Source organism: Macrotis lagotis, chromosome 2 (genome assembly GCF_037893015.1).
Source record: "Macrotis lagotis isolate mMagLag1 chromosome 2, bilby.v1.9.chrom.fasta, whole genome shotgun sequence".
NCBI classification, from domain to species: Eukaryota; Metazoa; Chordata; class Mammalia; order Peramelemorphia; family Peramelidae; genus Macrotis; species Macrotis lagotis.
In genome coordinates this window covers 239,850,714-239,871,441 of record NC_133659.1, presented here as the reverse complement: position 1 = coordinate 239,871,441, position 20,728 = coordinate 239,850,714, and the positions used below count along the sequence as shown (strand labels likewise).

At 36.9% G+C, this 20,728-nt stretch overlaps 1 protein-coding gene across 9 annotated transcripts in view; it reads left to right on the top strand.

Annotated features, from left to right (window-relative positions):
* Nucleotides 1-20,728, top strand: part of ZCWPW1 (zinc finger CW-type and PWWP domain containing 1) — a 77,029-nt gene that overhangs the window by 5,226 nt on the left and 51,075 nt on the right. For 6 of the 9 annotated variants that reach the window (XM_074225314.1, XM_074225313.1, XM_074225312.1 and 3 more), the window contains exon 2: nucleotides 13,408-13,455. In XM_074225314.1, coding sequence (XP_074081415.1) covers nucleotides 13,431-13,455 — 25 coding nt within the window. In that variant the 5' untranslated portion in view covers nucleotides 13,408-13,430. Of the gene's footprint in view, nucleotides 1-13,404; nucleotides 13,456-20,728 lie in introns of all 9 variants that reach the window. The other 3 variants (XM_074225311.1, XM_074225308.1, XM_074225307.1) reach the window with 1 other exon arrangement.

Below are 20,728 nucleotides of genomic sequence, written 5' to 3'. Positions count from 1 at the left end.
TGACATGACTTACCCATGAGCAATTAACATTTTTCCAATTATTTAAGTCTATATTTCTACAAAGAAGTTTTATAGTTTTAGTGTATAATCTTTGAATGATTCTTAGAGGATTATCCCTCCCTAAATCTATATATGTATAGATATAGATATTTTCTATAGCTTTTGTAGTTATTTGGAATAGAATTTTTAGCTTTTGTTCCTGGATTTTGTTGGTAATATATAGGAATACTGAAGACATCTTTGGGTTTGTCTTATTTCCTATAACCTTGTTGAAGTTATTCAGTATTTCAGTTACTTTTTGAGTTATCTCTCTACAGTTCTCTTAAGTATAGTGTTATATCATCCACAAAAAAGATAATTTCTTTTGCCTATGTTTATTTTTTCATTTCTTTTTTTTTCCCTATTGCTATATGGCTCACTTCTAGGACTATACTAACTTGTTTTCGTCATAATAGGCATCCTTAGTTTCAGTTTGGTCTTATTGAAAAGGGGCTGTAAGACATATGTCTGCTTTCGGTTTTGTTGTGTTTGTTCAGTCATGTCCCACTCTTGGTGATCCTGTGGACCATCCCTCTCCAACACAGTCTGTAGTGTTTTCTTGGCAAAGATTTTGGAGATTGCCATTTCTTTCTCCAATGAATGAAGGCAAACAGAGGCTAAGTGACTTTGCCCAGGGTCATACAGCTAATATTTGAGGTCACATTTGAACTCAGGTCACCTATCTCTTTTCAATATCAAAGAAAAGGACTTTTTTTAAGCTACAAAAATATAATGAATTTCATATTTTTAAAAGGTCAAGAATTTCAAGAGTAATAATGAAAAAAAATGGAAAAGGAGACTACCAGTTGCATTACATCTGTTTTATCTAAGTTAAGTTTTGTTAGCATATAATTAAACATAATTTCTGATAATTTCTTTTATTTCCTCTTCAGCCAATATAAATTCTCCTTTTTCGTTTTTGACAAGAACAAGTTGGTTTTTCTGTCTTTAAAAAAAATAGGTTAGTTATTTATTACTTTTTATTCATTCTTTTCTTTATTAATTCAATGGTCTTTTTGCTTTCACTTTTTAAAAAATCTTTAATTTTTATAATTTTTACTTTGTTATTTGGTTGGGGTTCTTTAATTTCTTATTGTTCAAAATTTTTAAAATTCAATGCCTAATCTTTTTATGAAAATGTTTATAGAGATATAAATTTCACCTGAGAACTGCTTTGGCTATATCCTATAAATTTTGGTTTATTGTCTCATTGTTTTCATCTTCTTCAATAAAATTTTTGGTTTTCTGATTTGTTGTTCTAGTCACTTTTTTTAGAATTACTCTAATCTCCAATTACTTTTAAATTCTTTCTTGAAGTTTCTCTTATTAAATGTAATTTTGTTGCATTTTAATTAATAAATGGTGTATTTTAGTTTTTCTGTTTCTCTACATTTTTAGTGAGATCTTTAATCCCCAAAAACACATCTAAGAAATATAAGATTATTTCCTATTTCTCTTAATAACCATCTGAGATCTTTCATCTCTAGTTTTCTTAAGGTTCTATAAAGTTGAACTTCTTTCTTTTTGATTAGATTTGTATAGGTCTGAAAGGATATCGTAAGCCCCCCCCCCCCCCCCGACTATTGTAGCTTTTGAGGATATTAGTTCCTAGTTTATTTTTAAAATTTTTTTCTTTATTTGAAATCATGATTGCCACCCTGCTTTTTTTTTGGTTAGGTTTTTGTAAGGCAATGGGGTTAAGTGACTTGCCCAAGGTCACACAGCTAGGTAATTAATTATTAAGTGTCTGAAGTTGTATTTTAACTTAGGTCTTCCTGACTCCAGGGCAGTGCTCTATCCACTGCACCACCTAGTTGCCCTGCCACCCTGCTTTTTTTAAGTTCATTTGAAGCATAATAGATTTTTTCCAGTCCCTTATTTTAAATCTACATTGGATCTGTTTTAAACATTGTTCTTATAAACAACATATTTTCAGATTCGTCTTTCCAATCTATTTTTTTTAGGTTTTTTTTCTTTTTTTTCCAAGGCAAATGGGGTTAAATGGCTTACCCAAGGCCACACGGCTAGGTAATTATTAAGTGTCTGAGAGACCAGATTTGAACCCAGGTACTCCTGACTCCAGGGCCCATGCTTTATCCACTTCACCACCTAGCCGCCCCTCCAATCTATTTTCTTTCATGATTGAATTCATTCTATTCACATGGACAATTGTGACTTTTGATTAAGAATTTCCCTCAGTTCCTTGTACTTTTTCATCTCTTTGTTCCTTCTTTACAAATTAGGAGGTAGAAAAGAGGTTAATTTGCTTGGAATTTAGGATTTTATAAGTGAATCAGTTTCTTTCTTCTCTTTTATCTCTTCCTTTCCCCAACCTCACCCATGGACATAGATTTTTACTCTTCATGATTACCCTGAAACATTTGAGTTTGCACTGCCCATATGACTAGTCCCTTACCAAACCTGTCTTAGACCACTACCTTGTTCTTGCTTTTTATTTCCATTTGTAGTTTAATGTTTTCTTATGCCAAGGTCTGTATGTATATGTGTGTGTGTGTGTGTTAGCATTTACAATTGTGTTCATTTTTCCTTTATCTGATTTAGATGAAAGTGAAGTTCATGAGATACCTATCCCCCTACCCCAAGACACACCTTTTCCTCTTCATCTTATGTGCTTCTATGATGCTTAATTCCTTTCACCGTATTTCTCCTTTCCTTACAGTCTTCCCCCCACCCCCTGTTTTTGTTTTCTAAAATCATTAAAACAGAACAGAACCATCCACAGAACTGCTTTTTTAACTTTTCTCTATGACTAAGATTTTAGGGTTCTGAGAGAACATTTATTTTTTAATTTCCCATTAACATGTAAAAAATTCATCCTGACATATTCCCTTTCAATTAGACAAACCTGTCTATCTTTTTTTCTTTTGTCACTGTTTTTCTGTTCTTAAATGTCTGTTTATTTCCCCCTTATTTGTGCTTCCTGGAAGCTCTGGATTTTGGCTATGATGTGCTTGAGAGCTTTCATTTTGAAGATTTCATTCTGGAAGTAAGTAGTAAATTGCTTCCATTGTGGTCCTAATAGTTCAGGCAATCTTCAGTTATAATCAGACTTGTTTTTTCCTGATAATTTTTGATTTTCTGATAGGTAGTTCAGTAATTCTTAATTATTTCTCCTCTTTTCTAAGTCAGTTGTTTTTGATACTATTTCTCCTTTTCTCTTTTCAGGCTTTTAGTTTTGTTTCTTGTTTTCTTGAGTCATTGTCTGACCAATTCTAATTTTCAGGGCATTCAGTTCTTTTTTTTTTTTCTTTTTTTTCTTTAATATTTATTCTCATTTTGTACAAATAATTTTTTTACATAATAAAATATTCTTGTTTAAGAGTAAACAAAATACCCCTCCCCCCATAAATATAGACTTGCTTGAGCATAAAGGGGAGAGAAAAAAATTAAAATTAAAAAAAATAATAATTGTAGGTATGGCCAGGTGGTTCATGGACAGAACACCAGCCTTGGAGCCAGGAGCACCCGAGCCTACATCCGGCTCCATACACCCAACAATCACCCAGCTGTGTGACATGCAAGCCACCTGAACCCCACTGCCCTGCAAAAAAACCAAAAAAAAAAAAGAAAAAAAAGACCCAAAATAAAATAAAATAGTAATAATAGTAGGGGTGGCTGGGTGGCAGACAGAGCATTGGCCCTTGAGCCAGGAGCACCCGGGTCCAAATCCGGCCCCAGACACCCAATGATCACCCTGCTATGCAGCCCTAGGCAGGCCACCCAGCCCCATTTGCCCTGCACCCCACCAAAATAATAATAATAAAAAATGTGCTTGAGTCTTTGTTCCAACACCAACAACTCTGTCATGGGTGGATTACATTCTTTATGATAAGTCCATCACAAAAGTTACTTCCATATTTTTCCACCATTGCCATTGCTGATCGCAACTCCCTCCTTTCTTATTTCTCCACTACCATGTACTACATTTTCTCTCTTCCTTTCACTCTGACTCTGCTGTAGGGTAGCTGAGTGGCGCAGCAGACAGATCCCTAGTCCTGGGGCCAAGAAGCCCTGAGCCCCCATAGCACCCCTTAGGCCCAGCATCCACCTGGCCCTATGGTCCCGGACAAGCCTTCCAATCCCAGCCCCTTGCAAGAAGTAAAAAAGAAAATGTTATATCTGACCACTCTCCCCCCATGGTCCATCCTCTCCTCCATCACTCACATCCCCCCCTTCCCCCTGTCCCCTGCCCTCCTTACTCCAGATACCTATACCCCATTGAGTATATATGCTGTTTCCTCTCCTAGCCACCTCTGATGAGAGTGAAGATTCCCTCATTCCCCCTCGCCTTCCCCCATTCCATATCATTGCAATAGCTCATTGTAATAAAAAAAAATCTTATTATATGAAATATCTTGGCCTATTCCCCTCTCCTTTTTCTTTCTCCCATTACATTTCCCTTTTTTCTATTGATTCCATTTTTACACCATATTTTATCTTTAAATTCAGCTTTCTCCTGTGCTTCAACTATAAAAGCTCCCTCTACCTGCTCTATTAACTGAGAAAGTTCATATGAGTATTATCAGTGTCATTTTTCTGTGCAGGAATACATGCAGTTCATCCTCATTAAGTCCCTCATATTTTCCCCCCTCTTCTCCAATATCTATGCTTCACTTGAGTCCTGTATCTGAAGATCAAACCTCCTGTTCAGCTCTGGCCATTCCAACAGGAACATTTGAAATTCCCCTGGTTCATTGAAAGTCCATCTTTTTCCCCTGGAAGAGGACATTCAGCCTTGCTGGGTGGTTGATTCTTGGTTGCATTCCAAGCTCTTTTGCCTTCTGGTATATTATATTCCAAGCCCTACAAGCTTCCAGTATAGTTGCTGCTAAGTCCTGTGAGATCCTGACTGCAGCTCCATGGTATTTGAACTGTGTCCTTCTGGCTGTTTGTAATATTTTCTCTTTGACTTGGGAGTTCTGGAACTTGGCTATAATATTCCTAGGGGTTGCTTTTTTGGGATCTCTTTCTTGGGGGGGGGGTCGGTGGATTCTCTCCATTTCTATTTTGCTCTCTGCTTCTAGGATATCAGGGCAATTTTCCTGTAATAATTCTTTGAAAATGATGTCATGGTTCTTTTCCTGATCATGACTTTCAGGTATTCCAATAATTTTTAAATTATCTTTCCTAAGTCTGTTTTCCATATCAGTTGTTTTTTCAATGAGATATTTCACATTTTCTTCTAATTTTTCATTTTTTTTTTTTGGTTTTGAAGTATTGATTCCTGATTTCTGGTAAATTCATCAATCTCCCTGAGTTCTATTCTTTGTCTGAAGGATTTGTTCTCCTCAGAGAGTTTTCTTATCTCTTTTTCCATCTGGCCAATTTTTCTTTTTAAAGCATTCTTCTCCTCAATAACTTTTTGAACTGTTTTATCCATTTGTCCTAAGCTGGTTTTTAGCATGCTATTTTCTTCAGCATTTTTTTGGATTTCCTTGACTAGGCTGCTGACTTCATTTTCATGTTTTTCCTGCATCTCTCTCCTTTCTTTTCCCAGTTTTTCTTCCAACTCCCTCATTTGATTTTCAAAGTCTTTTTTGAGCTCTGTCATAGCCTGAGCCCAATTTCTGTTTTTCTTGGAGTCTTTAGATGCAGGAGCTTGTGCTTCCTCATCTTCAGACTGAGTATTTTGATCCTTCTTGGGCTCATATGCAAAATATTTCTCAATGGTCTTCCTCTTGTTTCTTTGCTTGCTCATTTTCCCAGCCTGGGCTTGGTTTTGGGGTGCTTCCTGAGCTTTTGGGACACTCCCACAAGGGTCTCAGTGTGTGAGGCTCTGTCCTCCCTCCTGGTCTGCAAATGACCATATGCGCCCCCCTCTGCCACGGGGCTGAGGTAGGGGGGCCCTGCTGTTCTATGGGTGGGGCCTAGACTGCAATCAGGATCTGAATGTGGTCAGAGCCCCAGAGTCCTGTTCCAGGGGCAGAGCTCTGCAGTCTGTCTTCACTCCCCTCCCTCAGCTCAATGGGCTCATTCCCTGGGGGCTCCATTTTACTGCCTCCACCTGCTTCTGTTTCTGGATCTGGGCTTCTGTGGCCACTGGCCACAATACTTGCTGTGTGCCCTGAGGCCTCACTCTGGCAGAGGTCCCTGGCTGTTCCCCCAATTTGTGCCTGCTGCTCCCCTGAGCGTAGCCCGCTGCTGTGCACTGGGGCTCCCAGCGCCCTGGGGCTGCCTCCAGGAGGCTGAAGTTCTTTCGCTCTGGCCAGGCTGCCCCTCCAACCCCGGGGAGCAGAGCCTTTCTGCTCTTTCCCAGGTTACCTTGAGTAGGAGGACTGCCTCATTGGGTCCCTCTGTGGGTTCTGTCTCTCGAAAATTTAGTTAGTCCTTAGCTTATGAGTTTTATGAGAGAGTGCTTAAGAAACGATCCTTTCTTGTCACCATCTTGGCTCTGGCCCTCCCATTCAGTTCTTAAGTGACCATTTTCTACAGGTTTTCTAAAGTGTCAATTTTCTTCCCTACTGTTTCCTTTCTAACTTCTCTATTCTGTATCTTGCATTCCATGTGTCCAGGACATTTTTGATCTGAGATTTTATTTGGTATAAGGTTGATATCCACTTTGATAACAATCCCCAAAGTATCATTCAAATCAAAGCATTTCCTTGTGGTGGTTGGATTTTTCTTTGCATTTCTCCTGGGACACCTGATCACTGATCTCTGTGCTTTATTCTGGACCTCTACTTTTGAGGCAGCCATTGGCATAATGGAAAAGACAAGTTCGGATACATCTCAGATACTGTGTGACCCTGAGCAAGTTCTTTAACCTCTATTTGCCTCAGTTTCCTCAATTATAAAATGGGCATAATAATATCACCCTCAATGTTATGAGGATCAAATGAGATTTTATATACACACACACACACACACACACACATACACTATGTGTATATATATATATATATATATATATATATATATAATATATGCATGCCTAATACAGTCCCTAGGTAGAAGAATCCAGAGGTAATTCTATCTGGATTGTGCACCACACCACTATACCTCAAAGGGATTCACTTCTCACATTCTCCCTCCACCCCCCCACATTTTCAGTTACAACATTTTATGGTGCTTTTTCAAGGCATGCAGATGTGGAATACCACTGCTAACTTATCAATCAAATTGCAGGTTCTATTGAGTATTTTAATATTATTGGTTAAATCAGCTATGAAAACAATATTTTTTCAAATTATGTTAATCTTACACATTGAAAGGAAATCTGACAACATATTTAAGGAACCTGTCAGAGAGCTTCTTAGTGTTTTTTTTTGGGGGGGGGATACTTCTGATATTTTTGGTGTTCTCTCAGTCTAGGGACTTTACCACCAAGTGAAGAAACTGTCTATAAAGAATAAGGGGGAAAGATGTGTCAGGGAGACACAATGCATATCCTAAACAGGATTTAGTTGGTAAAAGAATTGATTCATTCAGATTTTTTGTTAGTCTGAGTTATGGAATTTGGTGACATATTTCTCAGAAAAAAATCTAACTCCTTGCCTAAAACAAGGCTTTGATAATTTTTTTGTATCTTTGACCCTCTAATCTAGTGTAGGCTAAGTACTCATACTCATAAGATACATAGGATTACAAAGAAAACCACCATCAAAATATTAAACAAATTTAGATACTCAGGTTAAGAGAGTTCTTAGTTTTTGGAGCACTTCTCACCTTCCCCTCTTTTTTCCCCTTTTCCCTCTCCCCCTCTTTCCTCTCCCTCATACTCTCCTCACATTTAATAGACTGGGTAATAAAGGATAGATATATCCTACACTTTTTATATTACTACCCCAAACCATAACATTTCAAATTCTTCATTTTCAGTTAAGTCACAAACTAAAACAGCAAAATTTCAAGCATCACATTAGAGTTTATGTCGAAATTGGAGTAGTTAGCTGACTAGAAAACCATGTTTAGGTCTGGAGAAGTGAAATGTTTGTGATATTTAATTTATTTTCCTCTATTCTCTACCTTTTTGAATCAACTAAAATAAAGGATTTGAGCAATCAATAACTCATGTTTTCTTTTGTTTATTTTTTTTTACTTTATATTATTACAATAATATCCCCTCCCCAAAAAAGATGAGAAACCTCAGGAATAGTGAGAGACCAAAAAAAGTGTACTTGAGTCTGTGTTCAGATTCCAATGACTCTGTGGGATGAGTTGCTTTCCTCATCATAGACACCAGAGAAGTTGCTTCAATATTTTCCCCACAGTTGCTATCACTAGCTGTATTTCCCTCCACTCTATTTCTCCCCACTCTCATCTATTCTATTCTCTCTCTCTCTCTCTCTCCTTTCACCCTGTCCCTGCTCAGAAGTATGTTGTATCTGAATACCCTCTCCCATGATCTTCCCTCTCTTCCATCACCTCCCCCCTCCCTCCTCCCATTCCCCCTTATCCCATCCTTTTCCTCTCATTTTTCTCTAGAGTAAGATAGATTTCTATACCCTATTAAATGTGTATGTTATTTCCTCTCTGAGCCATTTCTGATTAGAATGAAGGCTCACTTCTTCCCCCTCGCCTTCCCTCATTCCACTCCATTGTAAAAGTTTTTTCTTGACTCACATGGGAAATATCTTAGCCCCTTTTTCCTCTCCTTTCTCTTCCTCCTAGTACTTTTCTTTCTCACCTGTTGATTCCATCTTTTTACTGTATTATACCATTATATTCAGCTCCTTCCTGTGCCTTGTCTACACATGCTCCTTCTAACTGCTCTTAGAAGTGAGAAAGTTCATATGAGTTATCAGTATCTTCTTCCCATGCAGGAATACAAACAGTTCAACATCATTAAGTTCCTCATAGTTAGTCCTTCTTGTCCACTGCCTCTATGGTTCCCCCGAGTCCTGTAGGGGGACAAACTTTAGAGATCAAACTTTCTGTTCAGCTCTGGTTGTTTCAATAGGAAAGTTTGAAAGTCCCCTGTTCCATCGAAAGTCCATCTTTTCCCCTGAAAGAGGATGTTCAGTTTTGCTGGGTAGTTGATTCTTAGTTGTAAACCAAGATCTTTTACCTTCCAGAATATCATATTCCACGCCCTATGAGTTCTTAATGTAGATGCTGCCAGACCCTTACTATAGAGGCACAGTAGTTCAATTGTTTTTTTCTGAAAGCTTTTAGTATTTTCTCTTTGACTTGGGAGTTTTGGAGTTTGGCTATAATATTCCTTGAAGTTTTTCTTTTGGGATCTCTTTTTAAGAGATGATCAGTGAATTCCCTCGATTTGTATTTTATCCTCTGCTTCTAGGATCTCAGGACAATTTTGTTTATTATTTTTTGAAAAATGAATTCTAGGCTCTTTTCCTGGTCATGACTTTCAGGTAGCCCAACAATTTTTAAATTATCTCGTCTGGATCTTTTTTCAAGGTCAGTTGTTTTTCCAATAAGATATTTCACATTTTCTTCTAATTTTTGGTTTTTTGGATATAGTTTTATTTCTTCCGAGTTCTCGCAAAGTCATCAGCTTCCTTAAGTTCTGCACTTCATTTGAAGGAGTTATTTTCTTTAGAGGGCTTTTTTATCTCCTTTTCCAGCTGGCCAAGTCTGCTTTTTAAGGTCCTTATTTGCCTTTTTAAATGGTGTTTTGATAAAAATTATACTTCTCACAACCACAACTTCAAATTAAGTTGTACAAAAGCATTTGTACATAGATTTATATTATCATAACATGATCTAGGTTTCCACAAATTAATACTCTTTTGTTATTTCAGAAAGACAATTAGTGCTCCTCTATATATCCAAATAATTGAGCACCAAGAAAATATTTTGCATATGGTTCAAAGATAAATGAAGATTTGATCTGTGTTCTTTGAAAACATGCATGTGTTCATTCAGAATGAAACCATAGTAGGGGAGGCTAGGTGGCGTAGTGGATAAAGCACTGGCCTTGGAGTCAGGAGGACCTGGGTTCAAATCTGGTCTCAGACACTTACCTAGCTGTGTAGCCTTGGGCAAGCCACTTAACCCCATTTGCCTTGCAAAAAAAAAAACACCCTAAAAAAAAAAAGAATGAAACCATAGCTTTCCTTTGATTCCCTGATTTATGTCCATATTCTGATTTTAGTGCTAAATTGGTAGGGGGAAGACTTTTCCATTTATGCTCAAGTCAGTCCTGCAGCCTAATTTTATTTAGCCTCTTTGTTCTGTAGAATTGATAGCTTAAGGCAATTCTTTGAGGTAAATTACATGTCATCCTTGTTTTACTGATGAAGAAACTAAGATATTGTGAGGTAAATGACTTGCTCAGCCACACAGAGCCAGAATCCAAGTTCAAATTTAACTCATTTCTTCTTGACTGCAGCTCTCTCCCCTGTGCCACCTAGCTGCTTCAGTCAAGATTAGACTGTTACCCTTGTGGGTTGGAATGGTAGACCTTTTTTAGGGGTTACCTGGATTTCTCTGCTGATTTCTTCCTTTCAGAGAGTGTATGTGAATGAATACTGGTAGGGAGGTGTCCCTAGGGATCTTTGACATTCAGGGTGTTAATAGTTTGCCAGTGCTGACATTTGTTCTTCTGGCAAGGTCACTTTCCTGGCTCCCCTTGGGCTTCTGGATGACTATGCAGTTCTGTGGAGGATGAAGTTATTGTGGGGTCTCAATATTGTTTGGTCATTATTTGGTTTGGTCCTATTTTTAGATTTTTGTTGGAGTAGATGTTGGGAATTGAGAGTGCCTGCTTTCCTTTTAAGCTTTTAAGCTTCCTTGGCCAGAAGCTCTAAAAGCTTCTCAAAGAGCAGCTTATATTTTGGGGTAGTTCCATGTTAACTTGGGGGGGGGTAACATCTGCCCAGCTTGCTCAACTAGTGTAACCTCACCACTAGAAGGGTGCTGTCTCTGAGAATATAACTTCTCCCCAGGAGAATACTGATATTTAAGGACACTGCCTTGGAGAGCATGTAGACATTCTGTAACTGGTTCTGGTTGGCTAACCACATTATGCAGGAGAAACTCTCTGATTGGCTTCAGAGCTTTAAAAAACTCCTGTTTAAAAAACTCCTACATCCTCTTCGCCACTCTTCATTCCATTTGATGATACTTCTTCTCACAGCTTCTGGTGAGTGATCTTGTGGTAAGAGGGAGGGCCTTAAATCCATCTTTCCCTTATAAATTGGTCTCTTATCCTTGACCTTTCTGTTAGTTCTTTTCCCATTCTATGTGAAGGAAGCAGAGTCTCTGACCTTTAGAGTTTCAGAGGGTGGGAAAGTAAGTCACAGGAACCTGGGAGCCAAAGTCCAGACCAGGTTTTGTAGCCAGAGCAGTAGTGATACCCTAAGGAAAAGGAGAAATTTTGGGGATCTTAGTGGAAGAACTCAGTAGGCAATGAGGCTGCCTTTAGATAGATGTGGGACCAATGCTATATGGGAATAGAATTAAGTTTTGAGCCTATTCCCCCAGGGATGCAGGTTGTCTATGGGAGAGAATGTTCCAGACAAATCAGGGGAAATGCTTATATATTTGTTCTTGCTATAGCTTTCAAGTTAATATCCTTATGTTAAACCTAATTTACGGTTAAAATGAAACTGGGGCCCTAGTAATAGACGCTTAACAAATGCAGAAAACAGGGACAGTGGGGCGCTGGAGCTGATGGCATAGAGAAAAGATAACCCAACCTCCCAGAGCCTTGAAGGCAGTTGAAGCAGCCTGGCTCTGAGAGCAAAAAACAAACCACATTTAGGCCTAGGAGCCATCTCTATTAAGTATTTATTAAAGCCTTCTTTAGGGATACCTATTAGATTTACTTTAGAAGAACTAGAAGTTAATTATATAAGGGCTTTTATAATCATAAAATCTATATGTCTAAGGTCAGGAGTCCATTGATTATCCCATTCCATTTAAAAATAATTGCACTTGTTAGTGTACAAATATAAACCAGTTAAAACTGACTGGAAAACATTTCCTTGAAATAGTCAAACCCATTTAGTGAAAGACTTGTTTATAGCACTGAAAAGGAAGAGCTATCTCAGAACTAGTCATCCAGATAGTCTAAAATTGGAGATGAATGAATGAGGTCTTATAAAATTGAGCCAGAAGAATTGATAGCTCAGAGGCAACAGAAAAATGAGAAAAAGAGAGGCCTCAGTAGCAACAGAGAAGGGAGATGTGGAGGAAGTCCACTGGCCCTACAGGCAGAAGACTTAGGCTAAAGCCATCAGTGCAGCCACCTGCTCAAGAACTTAGGGAAGACCTGAAAAAAAAGTCTGCTTTTTCTCCAGTTTCTCCTTCTATTGTCTCTATATCCATAGGCACTACATACAGCTTCTGTTTAAAAAAAAATGCTACATATTTAACATTGTAAGATGGAATTATATAAACACTGCCCTGTTTGTCTCTGTCCCCTTCTGAACTTATTTAGGCTTTCAGCTCTTTATTTTTAAATGGTTTGTTGGCACTTTACTTCCTTCTTTTTGATATCACTAATCTTCCTACTACTTCTTGAACACTCTTTTCTAATCCCACCCATGTAGTCTCTACATTATAATAAATAAGTATACTCATATAAAACAAATCTACATGTTTGAAATGTACATGTTTGAAAATGTAAATCTCATTCTCTATCTTTATTCTGTTAGTCTCTGCCAAGAAGTGGAGAGCATAATTCAGCAACAGTCTAGTCATTCTGTTCGTCAGAGTTCTTTAAATCTTTCACAATTATTTTCCTTTACAATATTGGTATAAATTTGTATTTTTTTTAATGAATGTGTTCAGCTGGTTCAGCTCTCTTTATTCCACAACAGTTTATACAATTCCAGATTCTCTGAATCCTTTTCTTTTGTCATATCTCCTTCCATTTTTGTCATATGGTATTCCCTTATATTCTTAAATAATTTTGTTACAACAAAAAGTGCTATCTATCTATATTTTGTACATAAAAGTTTTCATTAGTTTAGTTTTAGTTGGGGCAGAGTTCCAAATTACTCTCCAGAATGACCAATCCATTTAATAGCTCTACTAATAGTGTAATAGGGTACCTCCCATCCCACAATCCCTCCCACCCCCACCCTTAGGCTCTCAGAAATTGATGAAGTCATTGTCCTAATGATAGGACTTTCTCATTGCAAAGGAATGGGGGAAATAGTAGGGGGAAATGACACCCTGCAATGTCTCAAGACATATCCTTCTCTTTCTATTCTGTGGGAATAGTCAAGAAGAAAGTTGGGATGCCTTAGAACAATATATAGACATGAACAGGATGGGACTCATTGAAGTCTACAAGTGTGGAATTCTAGAAATAACCTCAGTTCCTCTTTCTTTAAGAAATTTCTCCCTGATAATAATTTGAAGGGAAAGTAAAGTTAATATCTATTTTTGAGTAATTAACATTTAATTTCTTTTTCATTTTTTTTTTTTCAGCAGAAAGGGAAGGTAGTCTAAGCTAAATGATGCCAACCTTAAAGAATAAAGGTAGGTCAAAATTGGTAGATACCTCTTTTCTTTTTTCCTTTTCCTTTTTTTCCCCCCTTTTTCAGTCTTTAAGGACAACTCTTTCAGCAACTGAAAAAAAAATGTCATTTGAGTGACTCAGAATCAGGAAAACAACCAGAGTTGGAATGCTACTTCAGAAACTTTCTAGCTGTGTGAGCATGGACAAGTCACATAACTTTTCCTTACCTGTAAAAATGAAAGGAATTAGAGCCAGTGGCTTTTAAAGTCTACTTTAACTCTTAAATATCTGCTCCTGTGATCCAGTTTTGCTATACATATAAATGTGTGTGTGTGTGTGTGTGTGTGTGTGTGTGTGTACAGAGAGAAAGAGAGAGAGAGAAATTTATCAATGACTGAATTCTCATCATATCCCAGATTCTATTCTGAGTATGGGAAAGACCACAATTTTGACTTTTAAGACACAACTACTTGAAGATGAAGAGAAGAGAGGAAGGTCAAAGGACTCAGGGTAGGACAGTTGGACTTGGGCAAATATCCAAAGATACAATATCACATAATAACTTCTTTAGAAAATTATGAAACTGGGGACAGCTAGGTGGTATAATGGATAGAGCACCGGCCCTAGTGTCAGGAGGACCTGAGTTCAAATCTCACCTCAGATACTTAATAATTACCTAGCTGTGTGATCTTGGGCCAATCACCTAACCCCATTGCCTTGCAAAAACTAAAAAACAAAAAAGAAAAGAAAATTTTGAAACCAGTGCTATGTGAGGTCTGAGAAGAAAGGAAATCTTATTTGATGGATATGGTACTGGGCCTGAAATCAGGACATTTTGGGTTCAAGCACAGGGCATGCTGGTCATTCACTTTGCTTAGCTTCAATTTCTGTATGGATAATCATATTTGTTGTGCTTTATAGGATCAAGGCTCTGATGAGGTAATGTATGAACAGAATTTTGCAAACTTTAAAATACTATATATAAATGTCAACTATTATTGTTTGGGAGGGTAAGACTCATGGGAGAATTAGGGAAGGTTTCATGGAGGAGGTGGTATTTGGGTTGGACTTTATTTTAATGTTTTTAAAATTTTAAACAAATACAAAATGAGGAAAGAAAAACATCATTGCCATGGACATAGGAGAGGATTCAATATAAAACAATAAATTTCCATTTCAAGAAAACCTATAATAAATACTAGATATTATTTTCAAAGCTGCCCAGCTTTTTCTTTGTTTCCTTGTTCCTCTCCTCTCTGCCCTGGAATTGAAACCAGGCACTCTGCTTTTCTGGAAGTGTCCACAGCCAATAGGGTCCCAGCACCTTGCTACTACACTCACCAAGTATATGCTAGCTTGTTCTCCCTGCAGGACACAGCTGTGCAAAATGAAAGTTTTTGAAACTGAGATTGCCTCTTAACCCAGCTGCCCCAGGGTTTATATTTTGTTTTGAAGGGTTAAAATGTGGACCTCTACCCAAAGCAAGATGTAAGTCATTAAAGATTTTTCAAAGACCCAGTAAAGCTTTCAGACACCCAGGTAAAATACCCAATTAAAAAAAAGGGGGGCGGCTAGGTGGCCAGTGAATAGAGCCCCCGCCCTGGAGTCAGGAGTACCTGAGTTCAAATCCGGCCTCAGACACTTACCTAGCTGTGTGGCCTTGGGCAAGCCACTTAACCCCATTTGCCTTGCAAAAACCTAAAAAAAAAAAAAAAGATTGACTATTGGGACAAAAAATGGAGAGTAAAGTTTAAGTTTTTTATTTTAATGAAATATACTTTGACTTTTCTTCTGGAATATATTCAGAATTCAAGATCTAATTTCCTTCTATCCATCTTGAAAATTAAAAATAAATGTGATATGTGGTTTTGTTTTATTTTAAAGAGAAATCCAGGAGTAAGAGTCAAGAATAAGATAATAACATCATTGGTTCAGAGCTGGAAGGACCTATTAGACAGCTAGGTAGCACAGAGAATAGAGCACTGGCCTTGTAGTCAGGAAGACAGGGATTTGATTGTGACCTCAGACACTGGACACTTACTAGTTATGTGGCCTTGGGCAAATTACTTAACCTTGATTGCCTCGCATCCAAGGCCATCTCCAGTCCTCCTTATTCATATCTGGCCACTAGATCCAGATGGCTCTGGAGGAGAAAGTGAAGTTGGTCACTTAGCATAGTACCCCCTCTCTCAAATCCAATTCATGTGTTTGTTATGGTATCACCTCCCCTGATGAGATATAGTTCTTCTAGAATGAAGGATAACAGCCATCATCATCCTGGGGTGTTTGCACTTCATTAAACCTCCACCCCTGGAAACTGGGTCTTTCCTGAGTGTTAGACACACACTTGACACCATTAAGTACCAGCAGTTTATTGTAGCAAGAACTTAAAGAAATCCTACGATTCTGACCAGAAGCAGGCTCTACTCTTCAAAAGGGGAGAGAGCACTGAAGTGAGAAGCAAGGCAGCTTGGTGGCACAATGGATAGAGCCCAGGAGTCAGGGGGACTTGAGTTCAAATTCAACCTCAGATACTTAATTACCTAGCTGTGTGACCTTGGGCAAGTCACAAAAAAAACCCCCAAACATTCAAGTGATAAGGCTTTTGTGGGTTTAGAATGATACAATTTCTTCAGTCTTTCCCTTCCAAGAGTTAGCTTGAGTTACCTCTTCCAGGTAACAATCTTACTAATATGCTTTCCTTAATATATTCCTTTCTCCTCTTCAGACATCCCATATTATGTAAATGAAGCTTAATTTTATGAGGGGCATGCAAAGGAATATATATATATTCTAATAATAAATAATAAGATATATATATATATATCTTATTATGTAGGAGCATTTCTTTCTAGGTCATTGCTATGCTAGGACCAGCTACCCCTTTATTACCCACCTTTTTTGCTGGCTTTGTTCATTCTGTTCTAATTGCAAACTTAACTTCTTTATTTGACCTTGCCTGGTCCTGATTAAATGTTCTCCAAGTAGTTATGAAAAATTAACTCTTACATCACCCTGACCTTGTCTGGCTCATGAATAGAAGATTCTCACCAAATAGTTGTGGGAATTCAACCTATTCATTGCTTACACCATCCTTACCTTGTCTGGCTCATGATTAGATGCACAGGTGTGGCAACTTAACTTTTTATTACTTACAATTTCACTAGTTCTCTTTTTTTTAAAGAAAAATTTAGTTTCCACACTTTATTAGTGATTTCTTCCTTATATCACAGTCCTCATCACTTCCTAACAAAATCTTCATCTCTTGGTTGGTGATGATCTTTAATCACTGCCTGTATTCTTATGAGTCTGTTGGGAGTAGAAATAGAGTCCTCTCCTGTTCAGGTGACTTCTTGAGATCTTCTCTTCTGGTAAAAAACTTCTTAATACAACATCTTATCGAACCAAGACTCATATTTTTATCACTGGACAATAAAATTCTAGAATTATTACAATTTACATTTTGACTGTCATGTTGATAATACTGTACTCTAACAAAATAAACTTCCATAATTAACACAACAAAAATAAATTCACTGAAAATTGTCAGATTAATTTGAGTTTGAAACATATACACAGATGATCATCTTAGTACAAAGAGTATACTTACAGTACCTTTTTCTTCTATTAAAATAATAACTCAAGTATCCTTAACTACAATGAATCTATCTAGCTAGCTAGCTAGCTAGCTAACAGCAGACTAGCCAACTAACACAGACTAACACACACTAGCCAATTCCAATTGACCTAAAATTTCTTTATCAGATTTGCTTATAGCAGTTTACTCTAAAGGTTCAGAACATTGAAGGAAAATTACTTTCTGTAAGAAACAGGCACCTTACCAAGAACTCAGTACTATCATAAGTGGATCAAAGTGGATCCTTTTATTAAAACATCCTTAAGGATGGGTGTCCATAATAGAAATGGGCACATGTGTCACATGAAATCAGGGCCTTTTATCTCCTGTCTAGAAATACAAGTTTCTCCCTTGTCCCCAATTGGCTGGGTATTGCCAAGGTCAGAGGCCTATCTGAAGTACCCAATTCTCTCCCCACATGGATTCAGATTCCTTTTGAAACCTCCCCTTCCCCACAATCTGGTAGTCAGACTTTAAAAGGGATAATTACCAATGTGTGAACCTGACTACTGGCGCCACTTCCTTCACTAATTCAACTAATTGACTAATTCTGTGGTCCCTTGTCTTTCTTGGCCAGTCTATCCCCTTCTTCTCTATATATAGAGAGAATCCCCTAGCTCCCAATAAAATGTAAATTAACTTGATTTATACCTCTAAACCAATCACTATAACTTCTTTCCTCAGTTTTCCAAAACTAATGTAGAAATGAAACCTAATCACTTATCATAATCCCTCCTCATTTTTTCATGGAAAAATATATTTCTATACCTTTCTTCAATTTCTCAAATTTATTTAACAATTTTTCACTTTCTCATACATGTCTAATTCCTTCTGCTATATTTCATCAAGTAAGCAAAATTTTCTGCTCATATTGTTCTGGTAATGGGTAAGCCACAAAAATGAAGTCTATCTTCAGGGAGGAGGCATAAGGATGAGTGACACACTTACAGAATCAAGGGGAAGGTAACATAAAAAACATTAAAAAGGGGTAATCCCCAGTGATAACCTGTACAATTAAATGCCGGATATAAAATATAGCATCAAATTCTGGTCCAATTTTCTTTCTTCTGGAGTTTTGAATCTTCTGAGTCTGTACCAAAAAATCCTCTCCAGCTCAGGTGATTTGTTGAGACCTTCTTTTCTGATAAAAGAACTTCTTAACATTTTAATCAAATTACCATTCATCTTTTCATCACTAAACATTAAAATTTTAGAACTTTTAGATCATGACAATTTACATTTTTATTTGCCCACTGTCATGTTGACATGCACAAAAAATTTAGTAACAGCTAGGAATTAACCTAGCTTTGCTTTATCCTATTTCTTTTCATCATCCATTTGGAGAATGCTACTACACTCTGACATAATAAACTTCCATAATTAACTTTAGTTTGTAACATATACATTTGACAATCATCTTAGCACAAAGAGTATCCAGCAAGTGACAAATAAAAACAATCTTAACCATTTGCTCTTATTACAATAATAACTCAAACAGCCTTAACCAAAATGAATTTTTCTCCCCAAAATATTTCTTTTATATATCATAGATTATTGTTCCCCTAATATACTCAGTTTACTCACATCCCTTTCCTCAAACTAGAACTTGAAACTTTAATTATTCTAAAAGTTTTCCAATCTTCTCCTTACCTAAATATCCCCTCCATCATAAAAATTAAGGGATCTTAATCCTTATATAAACATATAGCTGACAGCAGATGCCAGAATCATACATTTAACCTATTTGACTATTAAGTCCAATTGACCTAAAACTTCTTAATCTGGTTTGCTTATATCAGTTTACTACATAGATCCAGAGCCTCAAAGGAAAATTCCTTTATAGATATGATTTTTGAATGTCAGTGTCTAGGCAGAGGTCATATGGGTAGTCAGATGTCTTAGGCCAGATTTATTCTATCAGGTGACATCATACAAATGCCACATTTGGGCAAGTCTAAAGGGTCCAACCTCAGACCACACTGAAAAGCCATCCTATCACTCATCCCTGTCATCTGAAGTTTCCAAGCCCCCATTGGGCTTTTGTCTCCGGGAAAACTATTTACCCACCAGCACTTCTTGCAGACTTTCCGGTTTCAGACATAAAGCAAAAGGTCAATTTTAAAAGCCCATAGGATCTAGAATAATAAATCTACTTAATTAGAACTTTAAATCTGTCCAGTTTACCAGGACTAAATATCAGTTATAAGCGTGACATGGTTCTAATTAATGAGCCCCCTACCCAATATTCAGATTTGCTCTAAGTGTCCCTCCTGGGTCCTTGCTAAAACCAGAAATTCTAACTCTGATTTGTTCTACATTCCCTGTCTCTTACCTCTGGCTCAAGGTCTCTGATCTCTTGTTTCCTTTTTATCAGACCTTATGCAAAGATCAAGAAAGTGCTTCCAACATCCAGAACATTAGAAATATTCCCCTTTAATGGGCATATGCCAGAACCCAGCCAAAAGATCTGTCCTTCTAGTAGCCCTGACTTCTGATCTCCAGAACCACATCCATTTGTCTGAAATCATATCTGCTCTGTACCTTCTTCCTCTTTTCCTATACAAAGATGGTATATGAGAGGCTTCTTGGCTAAAGACTTGCTGTATTATACAATTACTGAACACCTCATTTGACTAGAAGATTGCCCATCATCTCCAGACTTCTCACGTAACAATTGACTACAGATTGCCACAGAGAAATCTCAAATTATTACTATTATTTTATCTTTCTCATATTACATAAGGTGCTTTTACTTCAAAGCAATCAACCATAGTTTTGGGATATATACATATATATATATATATATATATATATATATATATATACACACACACACACACACACACACACATACATATATATATATATAAAATCCTAGTTTACATATGTAGCTAGAAAAACTTATATAAAGACAACTTCATATTAAACCTATTTAACTTACCAGCCATACTCAAAATGCAAATTATTACTTTCAGAATTCTTTCAAGCCATTAGAATATTTTATATGAATTTAAATCTTTAACATGTGTTATTAATTCCAGTAACAAGACAGCAATGAGAATACCATATTAATTACTACATTTTACAAAACAATCTTTCCATTCTTACATTATACATAAACCCACAGAACTATAACAAGTTCTAACATAATTTTAACACATTGTTCACAAATTTCAGATATCCCAGAGGAGGTCATAATTTTTGATATTCCTCTATTGCTTTTCAAAGCATTTAATTATCAATTCCTGGCTTTGACATATTATACTAATTGTAAGTACAATATCCCTGCTACAAAAGTATATTTCATAAAGATTACTCTACATTTTACTTAAAGGGGCTATATAATTTTTAATTGCCCAGTCATACTTTAGAGCGCGCGCGCACACACACACACACACACCAGTGGAAAGGAAAGCTCCTGTTCCCTAACCCTCTCTGCCTGCAATTACCATGAGGGAAGAAATGTACAATTTTGACTTCTTTAAAATTAAATATATAATTGCTAATTTACATTAAACATATAATTCTTTTGCTAACATCTCATTTCTTTAGAACAAAAGCAAAATGAATATTCCAATATCTTTTACATCTTTTTATGTTTCAAGCTTTTTTACCCAGATCCTCCAAGAATCCAATCTCATACATATGATACATTT